Source organism: Atta colombica, unplaced genomic scaffold (genome assembly GCF_001594045.1).
Source record: "Atta colombica isolate Treedump-2 unplaced genomic scaffold, Acol1.0 scaffold163, whole genome shotgun sequence".
NCBI lineage: Eukaryota > Metazoa > Arthropoda > Insecta > Hymenoptera > Formicidae > Atta > Atta colombica.
In genome coordinates, this window is record NW_017259254.1 from 19,804 (window position 1) to 43,152 (window position 23,349).

The 23,349-nt window shown below is 32.4% G+C and overlaps 1 protein-coding gene across 2 annotated transcripts; it reads left to right on the top strand.

Moving 5' to 3' along the window:
- The first annotated feature begins 5,011 nt into the window (after positions 1 to 5,011).
- Positions 5,012 to 23,173, top strand: LOC108685980. Of its 2 annotated transcripts, XM_018190998.1 has the most exons (22): positions 5,012 to 5,073; positions 6,597 to 6,754; positions 6,890 to 7,099; positions 7,727 to 7,928; positions 10,365 to 10,525; positions 10,642 to 10,773; positions 10,862 to 11,041; positions 11,139 to 11,357; positions 11,658 to 12,134; positions 12,751 to 12,960; positions 13,055 to 13,218; positions 13,795 to 13,942; positions 14,175 to 14,289; positions 15,206 to 16,537; positions 19,102 to 19,161; positions 19,238 to 19,359; positions 19,464 to 19,607; positions 21,569 to 21,773; positions 21,845 to 21,993; positions 22,075 to 22,290; positions 22,559 to 22,660; positions 22,729 to 23,173. In XM_018190998.1, exons 2-22 carry the CDS (start codon positions 6,605 to 6,607, stop codon positions 22,810 to 22,812), a joined length of 4,782 nt encoding a protein of 1,593 aa, XP_018046487.1. In that variant the 5' UTR covers positions 5,012 to 5,073; positions 6,597 to 6,604; the 3' UTR covers positions 22,813 to 23,173. The 2 variants fall into 2 exon arrangements, with proteins under 2 accessions (XP_018046487.1, XP_018046486.1); XM_018190997.1 differs by lacking the exon at positions 15,206 to 16,537 and having other exon boundaries at positions 12,748 to 12,960.
- The last annotated feature ends 176 nt before the right edge of the window (positions 23,174 to 23,349 follow it).

Here is a 23,349-nt window from a genome sequence, read left to right on the forward strand (position 1 = left end):
AATTCTTTATTTTATACTTAAAATTTAAAATTAACACTCACTAAATCTGAATCACACTGGATAACATTGGTCCCAATTATGCCACTGAAATCAGTGAAATTCAATCAAAAAAATTAATAAAACATGGAATCTCTAACTTAGCTAATTTTGTTTTAGTCAAATGAATTAAATAAATTCAATATGTTATATATGATGTTAGAATTAATCCACAAATATCGGTATTTTAATTACGTAATGTTTGAATTTTCTTTCTTTTTCAATTGAGTATCACTTTATATATATATATATATATATATACACTATCTTCATATCTATATAAACTGTTCATTTTATAAGGAATTATGTCATTTATAATAATCAGCAATACTTTTTTCTTCAATACATAATGATATCTATCCTAAATTTCAATATATTTAACAGATTAAACAGAATCGATCATTTAAAAACATATTTTTAATTAAAAGTAGATTATCATTAAAAATGTTTATTTCATAGCTTTACATAAGTTCTTCCAGGGAAAAAAAGTTTCATTAACGAGATATTGAGTAAAAGCAGTGGCGACATATAGAAACAATTAGAAATAACCCAAACTGCTCTGATAAAAAATTTTTTATGTATGAATATGTACATATAAATATGTATGTATAAATATTCATAAACATACATAATTTTATATGAAATATGTCCACACAATGTTCATACATCCTTCTTTCTTTTGTAAAATTATTTTTTAGTGTAACAGAGATAACAATAGTAATACAAAAACTTTAAAAATAATTTAAAAAGTAATTTTCATACTATTTATTTTAGAAAAAATCAAGTTCGAAGAAATATAAAAATTACTTATGTATAATTATATATAAAATTATGCATAATTGTGTACGAGCAATTTTTTTAACATTTTTCCAAACTTGTTTTTTCTAAAACATACAATGCAAAAATTATCTCTTTAATTCCTTTTTTAATGTCTTCACATTACTATTACATATTGTTATTACACTAAAAATAAGCAAAAAATGATATTTACCGCAAAATTGCTCCGCCGATGCTTGATGCCTTTCCCAGACCTCCTCCTCCTCTCAGAAATAAGTTGATCCTCTCGCACAGGACACTCGCGTAAAACACTCGCGAATAATATACTATAATCGCACGCGGACTAATTATTTATAAAAGTCTTTCGCGCGACACTGCGGCACTCCACGTTTACAAAACTCATGATAGGATTTCATTTCGATCGATGGAATCAACATCACATGTCGACGAGTACTTGCGAAACACGATGAATGCCAAACAAGAGTTAAGCCCCACACGAAAGAAAACGAAATCGATCATATCGAGTCCGTCACCTCTGTTTTATGCAAAATCACGTTTAAAATTGGCTCAGGCATACGTCCTAACTGCTAGTTCTAGTGGGACACAAGTGGTGCTGTACCACGAGCGATTCCAAGAGACTGGTAGACGTGACAAGCGCCTCTAATAAGAGAAAAGTTGGTACCATTGCCGATTGTCTAACAATCTAGACAATTCAGGAAATGAGGATCCAACTCCTCGTCACGAAGCTAGTTTTTTAAAAAAACTACTAGAGCTAGGTTCTGCCCAAGTCAGATTAAACGCGATTTAGGCTGATAGATAATGACAGAGAAATAAGCGCTTGACCAGAATTATACAACTCCTTTTTGAGCGACTTATCAGGGCAGAATTCTATAACTCGTTATACAATCGTGCTCATGATGACTGCATAACTCGAGTTATCGAATACAGGCCCAGAAAAGAATCCGAGTCAATCGATCGCTTCTTATCGTTAAGGGCCAAACTATTGGCCGGTAGACAGAGCGCGTCCTCAATTAGCCGACAGCAACAGTAGTTGCTAAACCGCGCGAACACGCATCACGAAATGCGTGACATTACGCGGCCGGCATCACCTCGTGCCCGGAGCACTTAGCGTGAGAACGTTGCAGTGACCGTAACCACCTCAGCAACGTCCCAAAGAGAATTCCGCTTTCCTGTCGAAGCATCGAAGATATGATTTCATCGCCGAAATAGAATTTCATCGAATGGGTTTTGTTAAAAGTTCATTAGTCCGATAACTTGAACGGCACTCCCGAAGCAAACGCGCGACGCGACGAACCGGCTGCGGTTCGTTCACTTTCATTTATATCGGCGACGAGGGTACGTTAGCTTCCCCTTCGTTGGATTTTTACATAAAGAGAATGATTTTACTCAAGTATTTAAAAATTTTTCTAGGTATATCATTCTAGATATAGATTCGAAAATTTTTAGATACTTGAAAAAATCATTCTTTTCGTGTATATCCTCCAGGTACTGAGCCCTCTCACCACGTCAAGGTGTACCCGTGGGAGGGAAAATATCACCTGAAAAATGTAAAATGTAATATACTATTTTCTATGTTACTATACAATTGTCGATTAACTTGTAGAAATGAAACATATATCATATGAATATCAAAATCCACCACCATTGCGAAATAAATTCAAAGCAGATAAAAGGACTGAATCTCTTATTATGATGTCTGTAAGATACGATTAGAGTCAATGAGCTATGAGATTAATAAAAAGAGAAATGTTTCTTTTATTAATGATAAATAGTTTCGAAGTTTGAACTCAATTTTTTATCATATTACGGAAGATGCACGAAAACGAAAAATTAATTAAATTATTAATTACATACATATTATTATATTAATTGTGAAAATAGGAATCGCATAAATTACGTTATTTGCAAGAAAGTATTTATTAACATTGCTTTTTATGACTCGTGTGATACTGTTCGAAGAATCGAGAGTTATACTTAAGCGAGACTCAAAAATGTTACATTAAATAAAGATAATTGTCCGTAATTATCGCGAAAGAGTAATAAATTCTGTTTTTCCATTTTAATTCCAAATGAATGAACTGAAATATTTGTTCCGTGATATACGATTATTCTTCCCGGAAAAAAAAGTTTCATATATAATTATACATATATAAAATTGACATATTTTATATATAATTATATATAATTATATAATATAAAATATGTTCATATATAAAATTTTTTTCCGGGTTGAATTTAATGAAAATATTTACGCACGCTTAACGCGTTCAAGTTTTTTCTTCTGAATGTGGAACAATGAATATTTAACTATTCAGAATTAATCATTAGGTAGTTGATTGTCGCTTTCGATGGCGGCATTATGGCACCAAAGCTATACTTTCTAGCTATATCCCTCATAAATAATATAGAACTTGGATGAATAGGACACGTGGAAAACGATACATCGTCAGTCTTACAAAGTGGCTCATACCTTTCGAACGTGTTTTGTTCCGTTTCAACATAAAAGGTGCCTTACGTAATACGATGAATCAGAAAGACATTTTCGATATAATAGTGGCGTATTATTAATAATTAACGTACCAATAAGAATTGAAAATGGGATTTCTCATTAAATAGTACGCAAGACGATATATTCGTTCACGATATTGTAAAGGCGGCTTCGAATTATCTTATTTCTTGGTAGAGTTACGATCAAAAAGGTGATTGTCGTAGTTTTAAAACTATAGATTTATAGTTTTAGACTATAGATTTATATATAAGCGATACCTACACTTTTATATAATATATTTTTGTTTTTCATTCAATTACTATAAATTCAATCTAACTTGTTAAATTAAAATATAAATTACTACTAATTTCCTCTAAAATTACAAATTTTTTAATTTTTAAATTATCTGTATTACAATGCATTGTATGTTTCAACAAAAGCAAAATCTGTTGAAGAGTTCACGCGACACGGAGGTATCTATAAGTCATAGTATGATCGATGTGTCATTGCACTGTACCCACTAACATCGATTGCAACACCGTGATATAAGAACAAATATGTGAAAAAACACACGTATAAAACGTATAAATAAATAAAGAGATAGACATATCGAATTAAAGCGCAATAAAATATGAGTTCGTTTCCCTAGTCCACCACTCGATCAGGGTTACTGTGATAGTGTCGATAAATGAAAGATAAAAGTCATCCCTGAAAGTTTTCTTTCACGAAGATATTGACTAAAGTTAATTCCATTTCAAACATTGATCAGAGAAAACACACATTTTATGATGAATTCGTTTTTGCATCATTTCATCATATTAGACATTGCAATAGTAATTACAATTGTACAGTTGAATATTACGAAATTAGTCTCATTTATAACTATAATTATATATTAATGAGTACTTCCGTGAAAAGTCCCATCTCAGGGAATATTTATTTTTTTGGCCTTGTCGCTCAATTTTAATAATGTTATTGCGTGTCATTTGTGCAATGAAATTACTTTGTTTGATTAGCAGCTTACACTGGGAAAAGAGTGAGGTTGATTAAAGCGCGTTTTTGTGATGTATTCCATTTTGATATTAATTATTTTATCTTTCTTTGATTATTTTTTTAATTATTAGTTGAAGAAAGAGATACTGGTGATACTAAGAAAAATATAGTGCAATGGAAACTTTTGATATATTTTTAGCAAGTTCTCGTAGGTGGTGATGCTTCTATCAGTATAACATAATTTATCATTACTTTGACACGTGGTTATTGACGCAGGCGGAGAAAATAAACATATACTACGCATCTTATTTCATTTTACGAGACGATCAAATGTAATGTTAGTCTGCCAAATGAAAGAATACAGTTCCATCGGAAGAAATCAATGACTGCTAAAGCATTTAATGTGAATTCTTGATGTTAATTCTTTATTTATTCGCCTGAACTGGACGTGAAGGAGAATTGTCCTCTTTTGCGTCCAGTTCATGCGAATAAATAAAGAATTAACATCAATCAAGAATTTATGCTACAGATATTCCAAAAACTCCCCAAGCATAGACTTTTCGCTTGTGAAAAACGCAGGTTCATACAGGTGGCGTCGTGACGCCGAGCGTCAGCTTCATTCGACGCGCGACGCTTCCTCGTGTCGCAGCGTCGCGACGCCTGTGTGTCATATCTTTTTAGAACGCGATACAACGCACATTTTCCGACCCACAGTTCATTTTATCAACACAGAAATGAAGCAAATCAGACCCAATCAGGTACCACTTTTTCTTTAAAGCACCGCCGAATAAAGCACTATCGATTTGATTTATCCTTTAATCGTATATTTTTTTGTTAATACAAAAAAACATCTGTTTTAGATATGCTTAGTGGAAATATTCACAAGTTTTAATGTTAACCATCGATAATTTAATATGTCGAATTTTTATCTTATCATTTCAATTTTCTATTAAAAAAATGTTAATTTTTAACTAGCGAGAGTTCGCATAATATGCCTTTATTTCCTTGTAATATTAGACTTCGTGTAAAAAATAATTGCTACGATTACAAAATCATATCGATTGCTTTCGCAACATTCGCGATTGAAATCTGAAAGGCACAATTTAATTTCTCTCTTTGTTTAGATTTGTTAATTCGTTCATTATATTAATTCGATCAACATATTAACAAATGTTTTTTACAAAGATATACAGAAATCATTTTAGAAGTTTATGCATGAAAAGCTTTATTCATTTTTTTACGAGTACTAATCAAGCCATATTTTCTAAAACATACAGGTTATCGAGTCCAAAACATTATTAATCTAATTTTTATAATCGTATTAATATTTGAAATAATATATCATACGCAATTATGCAAAACGAAATTATATGGAATACTAAACAATTACATATCTTATTCATATTTAAGGATACATCGCAATTTCCAAAAAGAATAGAAATTATTTATTAATGTTTAAAATAATGAAAATATATGTAATTAAAGAATACTTAATAAATAAATGTGCTTCGAAATAGGAAAACACAAATAGAAAACATATAAATCACGATGATAGAATCTAAATGATATGTTTATATTCTATTAAAGTAATCTGCGCATTGATATTGAATAAAAGGAAACAGGGAATTCACCGATTGCTTTTCGCAAAAGGAAAAGTCCAAATGCGTGTACCGAATTAATGACAAGGTTTACAATAATGAATAAGTAATCGATAAGATCCAGTGCGATAATGCATAATGAAATCATTCCCGCGACGTAATTGCAGTATGATACGATCTTTTCCAATATAGCGAGAATAGTTAGCATGATTATGCTTCAGTAATTGAAGAAAATCTGTCGGAACGCAAACTCTCGACAAAACTACATATTGAAGCTTTCTAACTATGTATTAGAGAATCTCTATGCGCGCTTTCGACTGATATTACTTTTCGCGTGTCATGAATATCGCTATTACATCCTGACCCACCAATCATCCATAAAGCACTATGAATATGCAAGCAAAAATATATTTGAATGCTGCGGAACATGCGAATCAATAACAAAGAGAAGCCGGTAATGACGAAATGTCTGTCTGCTAATCCTCTATAGAATATAAAATACATTAAAAAGCTCTCATGTGGATTTCAATCAATAACAAATGCAATTACACAAATATATAAAATAGGATAGAGTGTCACTTTAAATAAAAAATTGTTGATACTCTTGCAAATAAACTGCGTTATGATTATTTTATATTTATATTATTTATCTTATAAATTTTTGGATTGTCATTCTGTTGCAGGGGCTGAAATGCATTCAGCTGTAAAAAATTGGTTAAATCGTGGCGAACTTGAGAGACTCGAAAATGTTGTATTAGAGGGTCGGGGCACGCGTTTATTAGGTGAACAGTCGCAAGATCTTAGAACTCGTGTCTTCCTGAAGGGACTCCCCAACTATTTGGTAAGTAATTAGACAAGATATATTTTAAACAGCCACTAAATTTTATCAATCTGAAAAATTACTCTCAAGCTGAAAGAATTTTATTAGAAGAAAAAGTATTGATAAAAATCAAATAAATAATTCGATATATTTTAGACGAAGATTTCTCAAGTGCACGATGCTGTTGCGCGCGGCTCGTTAGCTGAAACGCAGAAGATAATTTCTGAGGAATCGAAGAAAAAGCTGGCGATCGCGAAGGATTCATGTGGAGTACCTTTAATACACAAAGCGGTCTATTATGATCAACCCGAGATAGTTTCTTGGCTCGTAGAAAATTACCCTATTACGCCACAACAGAAAGATAGGGTAAATCTTCTCCAACATTGCTATCCATAAGCCATAAAAACGAATTACATGCATCATAAAAAATTTTACTGAATACTCAATTTCAGTCAAAGTATCTTAAATATAATAATAATATAATATAATAATAAAGAGAGCTTGTTTAATGATAGCAGTTTTTGTAAAACTAATCCACTGAATTTCTCTCTTTTTAAATTGATCTATTTAAAAAACAATATTTACCTTAAATGGTCTTAATTTACACGAGCTTTAACATAACGCGAGTATTAACTTCGATCGGTTATCTTCTATTATTCACAAAGTTCGCCTATTTTTACGATGGAATCATGTCGCAAACGCTTGTTAACTTATTCGAGAAGAATAATCGAATAATACTTCTTCCTAGCAACGTCACGACTCCGCATCGCGTGATGCTGATAATAACGAAGTGTAAACCACCTGTTCTTTCCTTGCCAGTCATGAGCTTGCACTAACAGATATATACAAATACACAAAAACGAATGAAACAATTTTGATCTAATGCATATCGACCATACATTTTGACACCCTCTCATCGAAGACTTAACTCTCGAAAACTCTAAATCCATTTATGATTAGACGATTATACTTCATATGTTCTTTACGATTTAGGAAGGACGAATAGCCTTGCACTATTGTTGTGTGTGTAAAGATCCTGATCCAATCTGGGATATTCTCATAGAAGGCGGATGTGACGCTAGTATTTGTGACAAGAAAGGAAATCCGGCTTCTTATTACTTGGAACATTCTTCAGAAATTGAATTACCGGAAGTAGAGATGACAACTCGACGAAGAAAAAGTACCGCAAAGGATAGTGAGTATTGTTACTTCATTTTAAAAGATAAAAGTTAAGCATATTCTTAATTTTATGATAATATAAAGAAAATTATATTTTTCTTTATATTGCTCTATCACGTAAGATATTCTTTAAAACTTTTAAATACTCTCTAAAATTTTTAGAGTGGAATCTCTCTTTAAAAATTGAGCCAATCTTGAAAAAGAGTAGCTCAATTTCACTCTTTTAAGTGAGATTCCATTCCAAAAAATTTAGAGAGCATACATAATATCTCTTTTTTGTAAAAATGAAGTAGATAAGCTAAGTACTTATAAAGTGTTTTATATTGTTATATTGTTATATTAAAATATATATAATATGCACATACAAAGCATATCCTGACTTTTTACAATCAATACCAGTGGAGAGTAAGCGTACTTAAATATTACATTAATTTCGTTGGTTCGTCAGCAAGTTGTTAAGACAATTTCGAAGAAATATCGTGAACGATTCGATGGGCAACCTTGTGACCGATAGAATGCTATAGCCTTTTTCGCCTGTTTCCTACTTTCGCGGATATAGACTCTTCGCCTTATGCCCCACATATCCGTTTCTAATGACCGTGAAGAATCGATAGCACATAAATTTGTAAGACAAGGCTAACTGCGACGTTCGATACAGAGACACAGTCGAAGAATCACCTCGTGCGAATTACAAAATCTAAATGAAAGACCAAAACTTTAAAACCTTTTTAGTGGCAATTACACAACTTTATGCTGTACAAAAAGTATTTCATTCTTAGTCTTAGCATCTGTTATCTTAAATATTCATCTCACTGACACAAATAAGACTAATTATAAAAAAATTGCAATGTAATATAATTACATGGAACTACGACTATCATTATTTTTTCGTTAAATGACTTCGCAAACAAATATCGTGAATCAATCTATCATCTAACAACGGCTGAGTTCTAATTTCACCAATGATAAGAACTCATCTTCCATTCTTCGATCGTACTGCCATGCTAGCAATTACGCTCGAGGATCGAAGTCAAGCAATTTCCTGTAAAAATATATATTCCAACAATCGACTTTTCTTCTTATGCGATTGTATATGAGCAATTCTTGTAAAATTAAATTCTTGTGCACGATACAAACTAATATACTTCTATTACTTAAAAAATAAATTAAAAATAATATCTTTCGTTAAAACGCTGCTAATATTCTCTCAAGTACAAAAATAATTTAATAGATATAATTCTTCTTTTCGCTATAAATTCAAAGATTGGTCTTGCATAATTAGAACTATCCATTAAATCATTATATTTTCACACAATATAGACTTTTCATATTTACACGTTCAATCCTTGAGAAATTTCGCGTGATCGTAGAATTTCACGAACCATTGCGGCAATAATAATTTATTAGAAATACTGAAGCACGACAGGTAAAGAGTTGTAAATAGATAGATAGCATAAAAACAAGTTCTCTTTATCGTGTAACAAAATGTCTACGTGCACTGTATGCGCAACTGGAAACGTGTCAGTAATATGACAAACTTCGTACTGCTCAACCCTTTAGAAAATTTATTAACTAGCAACTGTACTTGCCATCCGCCATTCAAGACGATGTAAAATATTAAATGTAGCGTGCATGCAACTATTATATAAAAGGCGCGCATCAATAGATCTAACTGAGCCACAATTCATTTTTAACAAAAGATATTTCTGAATATAGCAGAATTATGTAATTACAAAGACCGACTTTCGCAACTTAAATTATGCAAACAATCTTTGATAAAAAACAATCTTTGAAATATAACGTAACTTTTGAAATTGTAAATACCACAATAAAATTACATTCAAAGAAAACAAATCTGTTGAGAATAATAATCATCAACATTTTTACCGTGATAAAGATGTTCTAACGGAATTTTCCTGTCATAAAGAACATGTGAGACTCTAAACACGGACATTGTTCTGACATTTAATATTTATTGAGTCATAAACTTCTTATGAATTATAAATTTAATATCTTAGTGTTACGTAGCTCAAGGAGTCATACCGTTCATGAATATTTCATAAAAAAATTCGCTATTTAAATGCCATAATTGTAAAAGCTAATCGAATCCATCTTATATTATAATGGTTCCGCGATGATCATGTGATTGCTTATTTTTATTTCATATTCTGTGTTCATTATTTAGCCAAATATAAATTGACTTGATATAGCTACATCTAAATAATTTTCAAAATTTATCGAAAGAGTAGTACAGAGTAACTATTGTAATTGTAACTATTTAAATTTATATTTTATAGTTGATCTAATTCTATTAGATTGCCATTATTGGAAGCTTTTATGTTTTTATCGATTTTATTATTACAATAAAAAGTGCCGCTATTCTAATTTCTTTAATATAGTCATGAGATTCCTGGGATATTGTCTAAATCATATTTATTCACTTTATACTCAGATATGGATTTCAAGCCCTCCAATATCAGGATATGGATACACAACAAAGACATCGGAAAATTACAGCATGTGTTGTGGGAAGGACAAGGATTTAAACTTCGATGCGAAACGAGCAATAATCCGCGGATAAGAAGATTCTTAGAAGCCGTGCCCTTTATTATGGTACGTAGATGAATTAGTAATTACACATATTTTTCAATTGTTCAATTAATTATAAAAAAATAAAAATCTTAATATTGCTAAAAAATTATTAAATAAAATTATTATGGTTTTGGCAGGGCACAATAAAGGATATCCACGCAACAGTCATTAATAACGATTTGGAGGGTCTCAAGACAAAATTGGAAGAACCTATTTTGCCCATTATTTTATGCGGCAAGGACGCAAATGGCTTAAACGCTCTTCACAAAGTAAGCTTTTATGATGAAAGTCCAATAATTTTTTTCAACTACTAAAATTCGAAGCAAGAAAAATCTATCCTATCTTTTTTATCGTAAGGCTGCTGGTTTGGGATACACGGACATCGCACGTGAAATCCTTGAAAGATGCCATGCAACGGTAACGGCTCAAGACAACGAAGGAAAGACTCCACTGCATTATGCAGCTGCACTTAAGGACGACGGCGTCATGTATGATCTTTTAACAGAACATGGAGCCGATGAAAGTAAATTGGATAACGTAAGCATCAGTCGATTATTTATAATTAAAAGGAAAGAAATAATTAATCGATAAGATTACTTCTACCTCTAACTCTATAAATCTTGCTGTTAATCAGAGACAAAAAGCGCCTGCATTTTACAAGAACCGCCCATCGGACGTAGACCTATCGAATTTGTCAATGATACCGGAAGCGCCCCGAGTTTCCGATACTTATCCAAAAAATTGGGATTGGAGGATCTTGGAGGGAGCCATTATGCGAGGCATGAAGAAGGTTAACAGTGATGATAGCGCTTTCGGTAGTGCCGAATCCACAATGAAGGATTCGGATGAGAAGGTACATTGTCATCTAAGTTATATGCACGATATTCTGCCTGCCTAAGTTTGGATTAGATATATTTATTGTATAATACACATCTGTATTAATTAATAATTATTTAATGCACCATCAAATCACTTATAGCCGGACATAGAATGGCATCCCGGTCAAAATGTAGTGTCGTAGTTGGAATGAGTAGTTATATAAACAAAAATTTTTTTTTCTTTTTTTTTCCTTTTTCAATATGAGGGAGGTTTCCAGTTCATAATTCCAGGTCAATGATATGATAAATTATATATGCGAGATTTGGTAAAACAGAAAGGCGATGATGAGCAAGAGAACGAGGAGGCTGAAACTCCGAATGGAGACGAGGAGGCTGAAACTCCGAATGGAGACGAGGAGACTGAGAATCCAAATGGGGAAGAAGAAACACAAAATGAAGAACAAGAAGTACAAAACGGAGAAGAGGAAGCACAAAATGAAGATGAAGCGAATAATGGAGGAGACGAAAACGAAGCCGAAGTAGAAAATAACGAAGAAGATGCCACCAATGAAAACGAAGAAGAGCAAGAGGAAAAAGCATCATCTGACGATGACGTGGTAACTGGATCTGTCGCGGAACCGTCGAAAGACGAGGAGGATGGGCCTGAGGCCGCCGATAATGAAGATGGTATCTACGAGGAATCCCCGAAAATCGAGGAAATCGCTAATGATGAAACCATCAAACACGAAGAAAGAAACGAGCCTAGTACTGGCGATTCTGGTGTTGATGATCCTGCACAAGATGAAGAGCAGGTATTGTCTTAATCAAATTGTCACGATCACTGCACTGCGCCTTGTATAATACAAAGAAGAAGCCGGGATATCTCAATCTATGTCCGTCCCTGGAATTACGATGTTATATAATATCTATGTATAATATGTAATAGTAATTACGTTCAATAATAACATTTTTTAAATTGAGAAAAAATTTGCAATTCACTTCCTCCAATAAAATGAAGAAAAGAAATTCTCTTACTCTCTAAAACTTTTAGAGTGAATTGTCACTCTGAAGAGTAAAATATCATTCTTAAAGATTAAAAATTGAGCCACTCTGTTTCAAAATTGGCTCCATTTTCATTCTTTAGAGTGAGAATCACTCCAAAGAATTTAGAAAGTACGATTCCTTAGACAAAAGTCTATTTATATGATTCGAGTTACCCATAACAAGAGTTACCAACAGATTTTTTTTTTTACGGACACCCTGTGTGCTATACATACATAGAATACATACATACATAGTAGAATATGCGTAGGCGCGGCGAGACACACGATCGATTCGCATGTAGAATTCCCATATGTGATTAATATCTCCTATCGATCGTGTGTCTCTTACACGCGCGCATGATTTTGTACTTAAATATGACAGCAGGTCATCGTCGGCGAACATCAGGAGCCCGCGGAAGTAGAATTAACTGAGGGTAGTATGGGCCAAGATCTAGAAGTAGATAGTTTACTAGAGAATGACAATATGGAACAATTAGCGGTTCTCGTTCTCAATGGTGAAGGTCGACGATTGGTCGGACGACAGTGCGGAAATCCCGAACTTCAAGCTTTTATCGACAACATTCCGACTTATATGGTACGTTATTATTTTGCAATAAGCAAAAGAGTTGCAGAAAGCAAAAGAGTTTATATATATATTTATTTATAAAATATATATTAAATAATATTAGGGAAAAATTCATACTGTGCACATGGCAGCGCGAGAAGGAAATCTTCGAGACTTGCAAAGCGCACTGGATCGCCGTAAATTCGCAGTGGCGCGAGACGAATCGTCACCCCATGGCGCAACGCCATTGCACGTGGCTGTTATCTTTGGAAATACCATTATCATTAGGTATTATTAACATATACATATATATATATATATATATATATATATTTCCCGTTAGATGACATTAAAAAAACGCCACGAACTTTTTCCCACACCTAACACACACACACACACACACACGCGCGCGCGCGCGCACGCACACACACATTTAATTTTATATTCAACATACATTTTATGTTTGCTCTGCGTTTTGAGCAAAATTTTATAATTTCTTCCTTCTAATCAACAACGAAAATCCTTTAGAAAAATGAAGAATCTATATTTAAGATCTTACAACTTTTTCTTGAATAAGATTTGTTACAATTCATTATTTTATTGTATTTCTTGCTTCAAAATATGACAATGTTCCAGTGCCCATAGTGGCTTTTTCCGTCTTGTAAAGGTTAAAAATCTCGTTATTAATAAAAAGGATATAATGCAAAGGTATTACTTGATAAGTAACTCGTCTATGTAACTGTTAGATAAACTGTCGATAGCTCATGATTTATCTCTGCCATATCGATAGATTTTTGTTCGAATGATAGGTTATAAACTGATGCTATCAAATCCATTCAGTTGAATATTTAATACTTGATTTAGGTATTTGGCAGGAAGGTTTCCAGAAACTACTAACGCGATCGATCTCGACGGACGAACTCCGTTACATTATGCTGCGACGCTTGCAGACAACGGTCATTACTATAATCTTTTGCTACATTTGGGTGCCAATCCTTTAATAGAGGATAATGTGAGTTAACCTACTATTATGATATCTTATTGTATTCTTTATTATTATCATAATTCGACGATCACGAATAGTGCAATTTTACCCTCGAACTAAATAATAAGTTTAAAAAAAATTTTTGAATTCTAGTAGAAATAAAGAATTAATTTATGCTAAGAAATTCTCGCATAATTCTCACAAATTAACCATTCTGCTATAAGCAAGGCGTTGATAAAATATCTTTTTTTTCACGCAGTTCGGACAAAAGGCAGATTATTACAAGCGAAGTCAAAGCGACTTATCGCACAAAAAACTTCTTCGCAGCTTCGGGGCTAGCGAGACACTCGCCGATGAAATGTTGACGGATAAAGGTATTTCTTGATTTGCAGCATTTTAAAGCATCATTAGCAATATAAATATTTAGAAAAAAAATCGCGACATAAATCGTCCGGGCACTCCACGTCCCGCGACGTCACCCTTCGTGTTTTGTGTTCAAAAAGATGTTTCTAATCCAAATTGAAATCTCGTAAAAATCCTCGACAATGTCGCACTTGGCACATACAAATATTCTATGTGTCGCGATTTCGTTAAGTATCTATTAACTGTTTCCCGTTCGCACATAAAAAATACTATATTGTTAATTTAATTATTTTAGATATCTCATTTCGTACGATCGATTTATTATATTTTTTAGACAAGCGCAATCAGGTCATCTCTCAAATACCGCGTAAGAATCCTAGTCGAAATATTTGTTGAAATGTTTTCCCATTCTAATTTTCTAATTTTGTAGATTGATTAGTGCTTTGCTCAATTATTTTTACAATAGCATGTATTGCCAAGTCAACACTTAACACTTCAGCGCGTTGATCGAGCTAAAGTGTGAAATATAAATTCGCTACTTATATACTTTTATTCCAATTTAATAATTTACATTAGAATAATTAATAGACCATTATAATTATTGTAAAATTAAGAAAAAGAAAATTTTGATCATAAATGATTTAGTCATCACATTGTATGAAATTCTTGATCTTGCAATAATTATTTTTTACAAAATTATACAACATCTCAAATATACAAAAGATCATCGTCATAAATTGTAAAAACAACCAATTTCATTTTCTCATGTACTTCAAGTGAAGTATTTTACTTGAAGCTTAATTTCTTAATATTTATTCTTTGGTAATTACTTTGTAATTAACGTCACCGCAAAATTTGCTTATTCACTTTTCCTCATCAACCTACATCTCTCAACGCCGCTGCTGCTGACTCAACCGAGATCTACAGTACCCGGAGGTGATATCTACTCGGCTCGGCGTGACGTGAGCGAGCCTGAGGTCTTGGCAACTCTGGAACGATGTTTCCGATTACTGGCGGGCAACCGGCGATCATCGTTACCAAAAACCCCATCGTCGAACGCCGGTACACTAGTCGCTCGTTGCCTAAAACGGCCCGTGTTCGATTTGATCAAGCACCGTGTGACTCGCATGGATCACAATCTTTTTGACGTGATCTGGCCTTCTCTGAAAAGGTACGGTTCTATCACAAGCAATGGCAGCAAGACCAGCAGTGCTCGCTCGAACATCAACAGCATCGCAGACGAGGATCATGGTTATGGCGTGGTCGCACCTGATTTTGAAAGTTATGTCGTCTTTACGGAGTTCTTCGATCCTTTCATTCGGGAGCTGCACTGCGTAACCGCAAGTGGCGACCTACCCGATCATTCGCTACCACGTTTCTTCAGCGAAAGCGAAGAGGGCGAGGAGGGTCCGCCGGATGAAACGATCGTCACCGCACTCGAACAATACGATCTAGATCCGACCACCAAATATATCCAAGCCGGTATTTTAGAGTGTACCCGGAACCTAATTAATTACAGCTTACCATTGACTTTGACGGTCAATCAGCTGGAGGAGGTCGAAAGAGAAATCACCAATCAATTAATGAGTCCAGAGATAACTGACCTGATGGCGGAAGGAAGCAGCGAGGACGAAGCCGGCACGTATTTCACTCTTAATGAAATTCTCGAACAACCCAGCCAAATACGGGCGCAATTAGCAGCAGCCGGTCTATTGTTACCAATCACGGAGTTCGAGCCAAACGACGAACGGCATCTTCACGGCAAGCATTGGCCCTATGGACGTGGTGTGTACGTTACCACCGCCGGCGATCTCGCCGCATGGGTAAACATTCAGGATCACTTGAGGGTCATCTGTCGCACCAACGAGAACCGGCCAGGTTTACTGGGTCGCGCTTATGTTAGGGTAGCTAAGCTGATGATGATATTCGATCAAAGACTAAAATTCAAACGAGATCAGAAGCTAGGTTTCCTGTCCGCCCGTCCGCACACCATCGGCAACACAATCAGATTCTGCCTAATCATACGATTTTCTGAACTTTCGAAAACGCCTGACAATTTGCGACACCTATGCGTGGTGCGTGGCTTAAACGTGCGTGACACAGTGAAAAGCGACATGGTGAGGATCGGTAATCAACAATCACTGGCCATTACCGAACTGCAGACCCTCCAGGACTTCTCTAGAGCGGTGCTTAATATCATCACGTTGGAGAAGGAATTATCATTGAACAACTCAATGAAGATCGCCAATCTCATTACCGGCATATTCCGCAAGCGAGCGAACGCGGCGAGAAATCTCGCGAAGACATAGAATTGATGATCACAATTTCGAGAGACAATATTAGATTTTAAGTTATTAAAAATGATCTATTTAATCATCTTTTGCCCGCTTTAGAGACAAAATTAGCAAGCAACAGTTTGTTAAAAACAAACTACATAAGGCAATCAAACGAGAATTATCGTATCAAAAATAATTTCTAAATGTATATGTATATATATATATATATATACATATTACATAATTTATCAAAAAAATTATTAACATGGTCTGAGGAGTTTTACAAAAACTCTTATTCACTGTCAGACATATTTAGATAAGCAAAACGACTGATTTCACTTTTATTCATTATTTAACATTACTAATGATCTGTTTTCTTTGAGAGTTCTTTAAAATTTCTCTCAAGTTTTTCTATAAAAAACACGCTTATTCGTGAACTTCTGTGATAATTATCAGCCAATGTTTAATCGTCAATTACTCTTGACAGACTGAACTTTTTAAATAATATTTAGATTATAATGAGCGAGAGGGAGAGAGATATAGAGAAAGAAGGAGAGAGAAATGCGTTGGAAAGATGTGTGAACGTTATTTTATTTCCTCTCGTGCACCAGCGTCTCTCTTATGAAATTAACTAAATTACACTCGTAGTCGCTCTATTAATCGGATTAACTGGCGACGAGATCGCAGGATTGCTGATTAGGTTAGTAAATAATCAGCATTATTGATATATATTATACACGATATATTGTTGCACAATATCTCACAATTATATCTTGTAAATATTTGTTCTCTTGGAGTAATTCGGCAAATTGTAAAAATTTTGTATATCTTAACATTACTCATAAGAGCAACGATTTTACATGAATTCTCCTCGATGTAAAATATAACAAAATAAATGTTTATTCAAATCAAATCTAGCAAACCTAGCAGTAACATTACATCAATGTTATAATTTCCCACTTAATAACAATAAAAATTATAACATTGATATGATGTTAGTTAACATTTACTGGAAAGATTCGTAATTACAACTGTGAGAATTATAGGAAATATTTAATAATGTTTATCGATAGATCGTCGTGTTTATATAAATTCTTGGTAAACATAACACTATTTTCATGTAAAGTCGAATATATAAAAATTTTTGAGGCGATATTGGTGGCACCCAATAAGCTTGAAATATGTTACTAGTTTTTTCAATAGCTTTCTTTATATGTAATGCACGAGTCGATGTTCACATAAAATAAAAATGGCGAAGCACACGTCTTTCCAACTCAGTGTTATTATTCGTATTAAAATAGACTTATGTATCCTTCTCTTTTATTCTTATTCTAAGTATCACGATGTAAATTTGTTAATTAAAAAATGAGTCAATAGGCGTCTAAGTGTCAAATTGTAATTAATTTTTATAAATATGTACGGGTATACATATATACTTCATACATTTTTATTATTATTATCCTGTTTTGTGTAATATATTATGCAATAACTATATTTTATTAAGCAATAAAATATTTATTATAATGGAAGAGATAAAAAAGAGATAAAAATTGATATTCTATTCAATAGTAAAAAATTATTTTATTATCGATAAGACGATAACAAATTGACATTTATACGTCTATTGATTAAAAATTGCGCGCGATTATAATTGTTCATTGTATTATACATAATTCACTTTTTTAGATAAATTAATCGTGTTTGTGTTATGCAATTGTGTTTGTTTATGCTTTTGTACATTAAATTTGAGCTTGTGCGTGTGTGTGTGTGCGTGTGCGTATGTGTGTGCGTGCGTGTGTGTGTGTGTGCGTGTGCGTGCGTGCGTGCGTGCGTGCGTGCGTGTGTGTGTGTGTGTGTGTGTGTGTGTATAATATCGTAATAATATTAATTCTGATCACGTTTGCCGAGTTGCTATATTGCACAGAGTTTCATAATATATCTTTAATAGAGCTGAAAACAATTATTGCATGAATAAAAAATTTTCCTAAATCATTGGAGATAATTAAAATAAAAAAAAGAATTATTTTTTGCTTGGGATTTCACTGAAACTTCATTAAAATTTGCACATGTTATATAGGAATATAATAATAATTTTCAGTAAAAAATACATTGCAAAAACAAATTAAAGCTAAGAACGTGCATGCTAATTTTTATAATAAAATTTTAATAATAACAAAAGTTTTATAAAATTTTAATTTATGACTTATTAAAACAGGAAAAGAACTTTTGTTGAAGTGTCTAAAAATTAAGCGAGATGTAGAACTAAAAATAATGTTGTTTGTATCATTAAAATTATATAAGATGCTGATTGCTAGAATATCAAATTTGTTTAAAGCAAATTCGCTCTTCTTGCTTGAGCTTCTTGCTTGATTTTTCTAATTTTGCCTACATAATTATTTTGATGATACAACAAAATAATTTTCAGATCTATATCTAGCTAAAAATAGATACTTCATCAAAATCACGTTCTTTCCATATTTTTTAAATTAAAATAATGCGCACAATAATTTTTAAATTATTTGATAATCTAATGGATTTATTTTACAGATGATAGCGGAGTTGACATTCCAATATTTCGTACGGAGGAAGGACATTATTTAGCATCATGTAAGTATAGCATACACATAGTCATAGCATACATACTTTTATAAAAATCTATGTAAAAAAATCATTTGTTCTTCAGCGCTGGGTGATCCCTTAATTAAAGGATTAACAGAAGTAGCTAATGCACGTCCAAAGGATCCGATCACATATCTTGCGACATATTTATACAACTTTGCGAGCCAAAATAAAGCCAATGAACAGGTATATGTTCGATTCGATTGATTGAAGAATTGAATGTCACAGAATATTATTATCATATTAATATTGAATTATTTCGCGCTGACTTTTTTTTACTCTACTTTCAGGAATCTGATGTCCTCTTAATATCCGATCACGAAGAAGAAAATTTGGATAATAATATCGAGAATGACACTTTCGACGATGACGCTGGCTATCCTCAAAGCCCAGATTCTGACATACCTGAATCCACATTTAGCAATCCTAACAGGGTATGTGAATAAAAATGTATTCCAACTTTCTTAGGATAAAATTTTTTAGAATTTACGCTAAAATTTATTTGCAAGATTCTTTGCAACACACATGGAAAGACACATACTATACGCAAATAATAATTACTTGCTTCAAATTTTTCAAAAGTTCATATATTTACAAATCTATCATAAATTGATTACAAGTATCAAACTTATTTAAAATATATTTTAAATCCTATTAATAAGTTTAAATTAGATTGATATTTTTATTCAATTATTTTAGTCTTTCAATTTTTATATATAAATATTATTACATTATATAGAGATTAGATAACATCAAGGATAACACGAAGTGTTGAACGAGTCAATTAAAATTTCACTTTTATGAGCAAAATATCGAATTCTTTCTTTTAAAAATTAAATAATCCATTATCCATTCTACACAAAAAGAATCTTTTAATTTAACGTTTTCGTATATAGAAAGATTTATTAAATTTATCACGTTGACGTAATTGTTGACGCAAAAATGATTTAAAAAGTTAAGAATTCATTATTTTTAACTCTTAATGCACATCTCATTCGTGTCCTGCGCATTTCTTTTTTTTTTTTAATACTAAGAGCTGATCAAATATCAGTCTCTTTTCTATTTCTAAAAAAAGTTTGGCATCTAGAGAACAAATTTTGTTCTCTATTTTTTATATTATGTAAAATAAATTAAAATCCAATTAATATTTCGTCGCGGAAATTTCATAAAATAATTTATTGCATCGATTTTTTCAGAAATCAGTTTCGTTAACGGCACGTGTTATTTTATAATTTCAAATATTTAAATAAGCAATATATCAAATAAATTATATGTGCACTATTAAAATATATATTTTTAATAAAAAGATAAAAGAATTATTTAGAATTTATTATTTTAAATAATTTCTGACCTGTTTTTTAACCCTTATTATATTTACACACTTAAAGTTTTGAGCAATCTTACCTTTATATAATTCGCGTTTATAAATATCAAATTTTTTACGAATTAATGCGCCATTCGGAGCGATTCATATCACTGCCGTCCCCTTCGAAGATTCGCCGAACGAATGCCAAAATGATGACGTAGTCAACCGCGCTCCCCCTCTCCTATTGCGCCGCGCCGTTCCAATACCCAACTGTCGCGTATGAAAAATATTCAGTTTATTCAATTATTTCTGATTTTATATGATTTTGATAAACGAATATCGTTTCGCGTTTTGTTTTGTGCTGACTTGTTCCTATATTACTTGCGCAATTCCTTTAAACCTAATTAGTAATTAGTATTATTGTGATTATTAGTAATTATATGTGAGATATTTTTGATATTCCAACTTTATGTCTCATCTCATTATTCTTTTTAATCATTTATATAATCATTTAAATAAAGGTTAGTATGACTATTCTATATATCCTTTTTAGATAAAGATATATGCAAATTTTCTTGAATTAATATATTTTTTCTAGCGCAATTTTAAATTATAAATTCCTTTTTTTTTAAAAGCGTCAGTTTCATGATTTCTAAAATCTATAAACGATATCTTTTGAAATTAACTCAAGTTCCATGTACCTTCTCCAATACAAAATTTGCTGAACCAAACATCGTTGAATTGTGTACTTATTAATATTTCGATCAAGATCATTAAATTAAAACAAATTCGATTCGCTTGTTGTATAAAGTCACTTTTTCGACAAAATTTTATATTGTTCTTCAAAAGAAAATAAATTCTTATTTTGAATATATAATTAATGAATTTTTTTTTAATTTCTAATGAGCATATTTTAAGATTATTTTAAGAAAATATTCCTTGTTGAAGATAAGCGTTATTTAAAAGAAAGAAAGTGAATAATTACAAAGTGTGTAATCACTTTTCTTAGCAATAGAATGATATTCTTCTGTATAAAAATAAAAGTGATTTTGCAAAATGGCAACAAATAAGAATGAAAACGTTTTTTAGGACGAACATGGGCAAAGTATGATCCACTTCGCTGCGGTTCGTTCCTATTCAAAAGATGGCTTGTATCATCTGCTGCTGGAGACGCAAGTCAATGTCGGTTTCAGAGACGAATTGTATCGGACAGCCAGAGACGTTGCCGAACAGGCGAATATCCGAGAGAACATCGAAGAGATCGACCGTTTTGTTATTTATCTTGCGGCAAGAGGTAAAAAGAGAAAAATGCAGCTGTAAAATTTAGAAGAATTTATTTCAATCCGATCTCAATCTAATACGCAGGAGAGACTGAAAAGTTGGTCGAGCTTCTACTTGAGGGCTACGATCATATTCTAGACACCGAAGACGATGGAGTAAGCATCATCGAGGTAACCGCGCAAAGAAAACACGAAGCTACTGTACAATTTTTACAATCAATTCCTAATTACATGGTAAGTTGGCGTTCAATAAATAATAAAAAATATCATTTTATGAATTATGATTTAACGTCGTTTTACTAATATATATTTTAGAATCAACGCGAAGAAGTACATGCTGCTATTCGAGCGAACGACGAGAAACGTGTAAAGGAACTTTTGAGTAAAAATAACGGGGGTGGAAAATTACTGGCAGTTGGAAAGAACTCGATGAGCCGATGCGCTCTGCATATCGCTGTACTTCAAGAAAATGAAGAACTTGTCAAATTTATCGCAAAAACGTATCCAGAAACATTACGCATCGGTGATAATGTATGAATCACTGAAAAAACATATAACACCGAGATATTGCCGTATCTCTTGATAAATAACAAAAAAAAATTAAATCAACTTAATCTCATAAAAAAATTGCTAAGAATAACCGAATAATATAAATCTCTAATGTTGACGTGATTACAAATCGTTATCATTAATTAAGATGATTGACTGATGACAATTATATGATCAAAAAAAACATTCTAAAAAAAAAATAAGAAAAACTGCTATAAAATATAAAAAATATTAATCCTTCTTGTTCTAGTTGGAGAGAACAGCTCTTCATTATGCAATGGGTGTGACGTCCGTGGAGGTCTTGAGTAACATATTGATCAAGGCAGGTGCAAAACGTATCGTCAAAGATCTGGTAAGTCACATATATATGCATTTCTATAATTAGTAACAAAGCAGAGAGCTAATTTTCTTGGCTTTCAGAAATCCCGACAACCTTCATATTACTTCATGAATAAGTCTGATATCGAGCGACTTCAAGAAGAGGAAAAATCCATGATCGTGTAAATCATTCAATATTAAATATGCATGATCGCCGTAATATACTTTTATATATTCATGCATTCCATTGAAATGTTGAAAAACAAAAGCTGATGAAAGGAAAAATCGATATTAATAAAGAACACGATAAACTCCGTAACACATATCGATTTACAACGTCAAATAGAATAAGTGTATAATTTCGAAGAATCTTAAAGATCTTTATATTTAATATATGTATTCTATATTACGTTTCATTTGTACATATACTAAACAAAGAATACTTTGTAAAAAAATTTCGTCATCAAGATAGCGATCATGTAACTCTTTTCCTTAGGCGAAGATATGAAAAATGAACTATTATTAAAAATAAAATTTTAACTTTTCACGTTTCCATCCTACGGAAAAGGTTATACATAAGCCCAGAACCTGAATTAATTCTCGGCCCATTAAAAGTACAAGTGTATAGGTTAGTATGTATAGGTCATCAAAAACATATAAAATTATATGAATTTTGTCAAATGTCGGCAGTTTAGTGCCTTATAAATAAATGTAATGAAAATG

What these genes read in the sequence shown, in the direction of transcription:
- LOC108685980 (XM_018190998.1), top strand. Translation starts at nt 6,605, where the DNA reads ATGCATTCAGCTGTAAAAAATTGGTTAAATCGTGGCGAACTTGAGAGA. An exon ending in ATGAAAGTAAATTGGATAAC is followed by an intron (nt 11,042 to 11,138) that starts GTAAGCATCAGT and finishes GCTGTTAATCAG; the next exon opens with AGACAAAAAGCGCCTGCATT. An exon ending in AACGTATCGTCAAAGATCTG is followed by an intron (nt 22,661 to 22,728) that starts GTAAGTCACATA and finishes CTTGGCTTTCAG; the next exon opens with AAATCCCGACAACCTTCATA.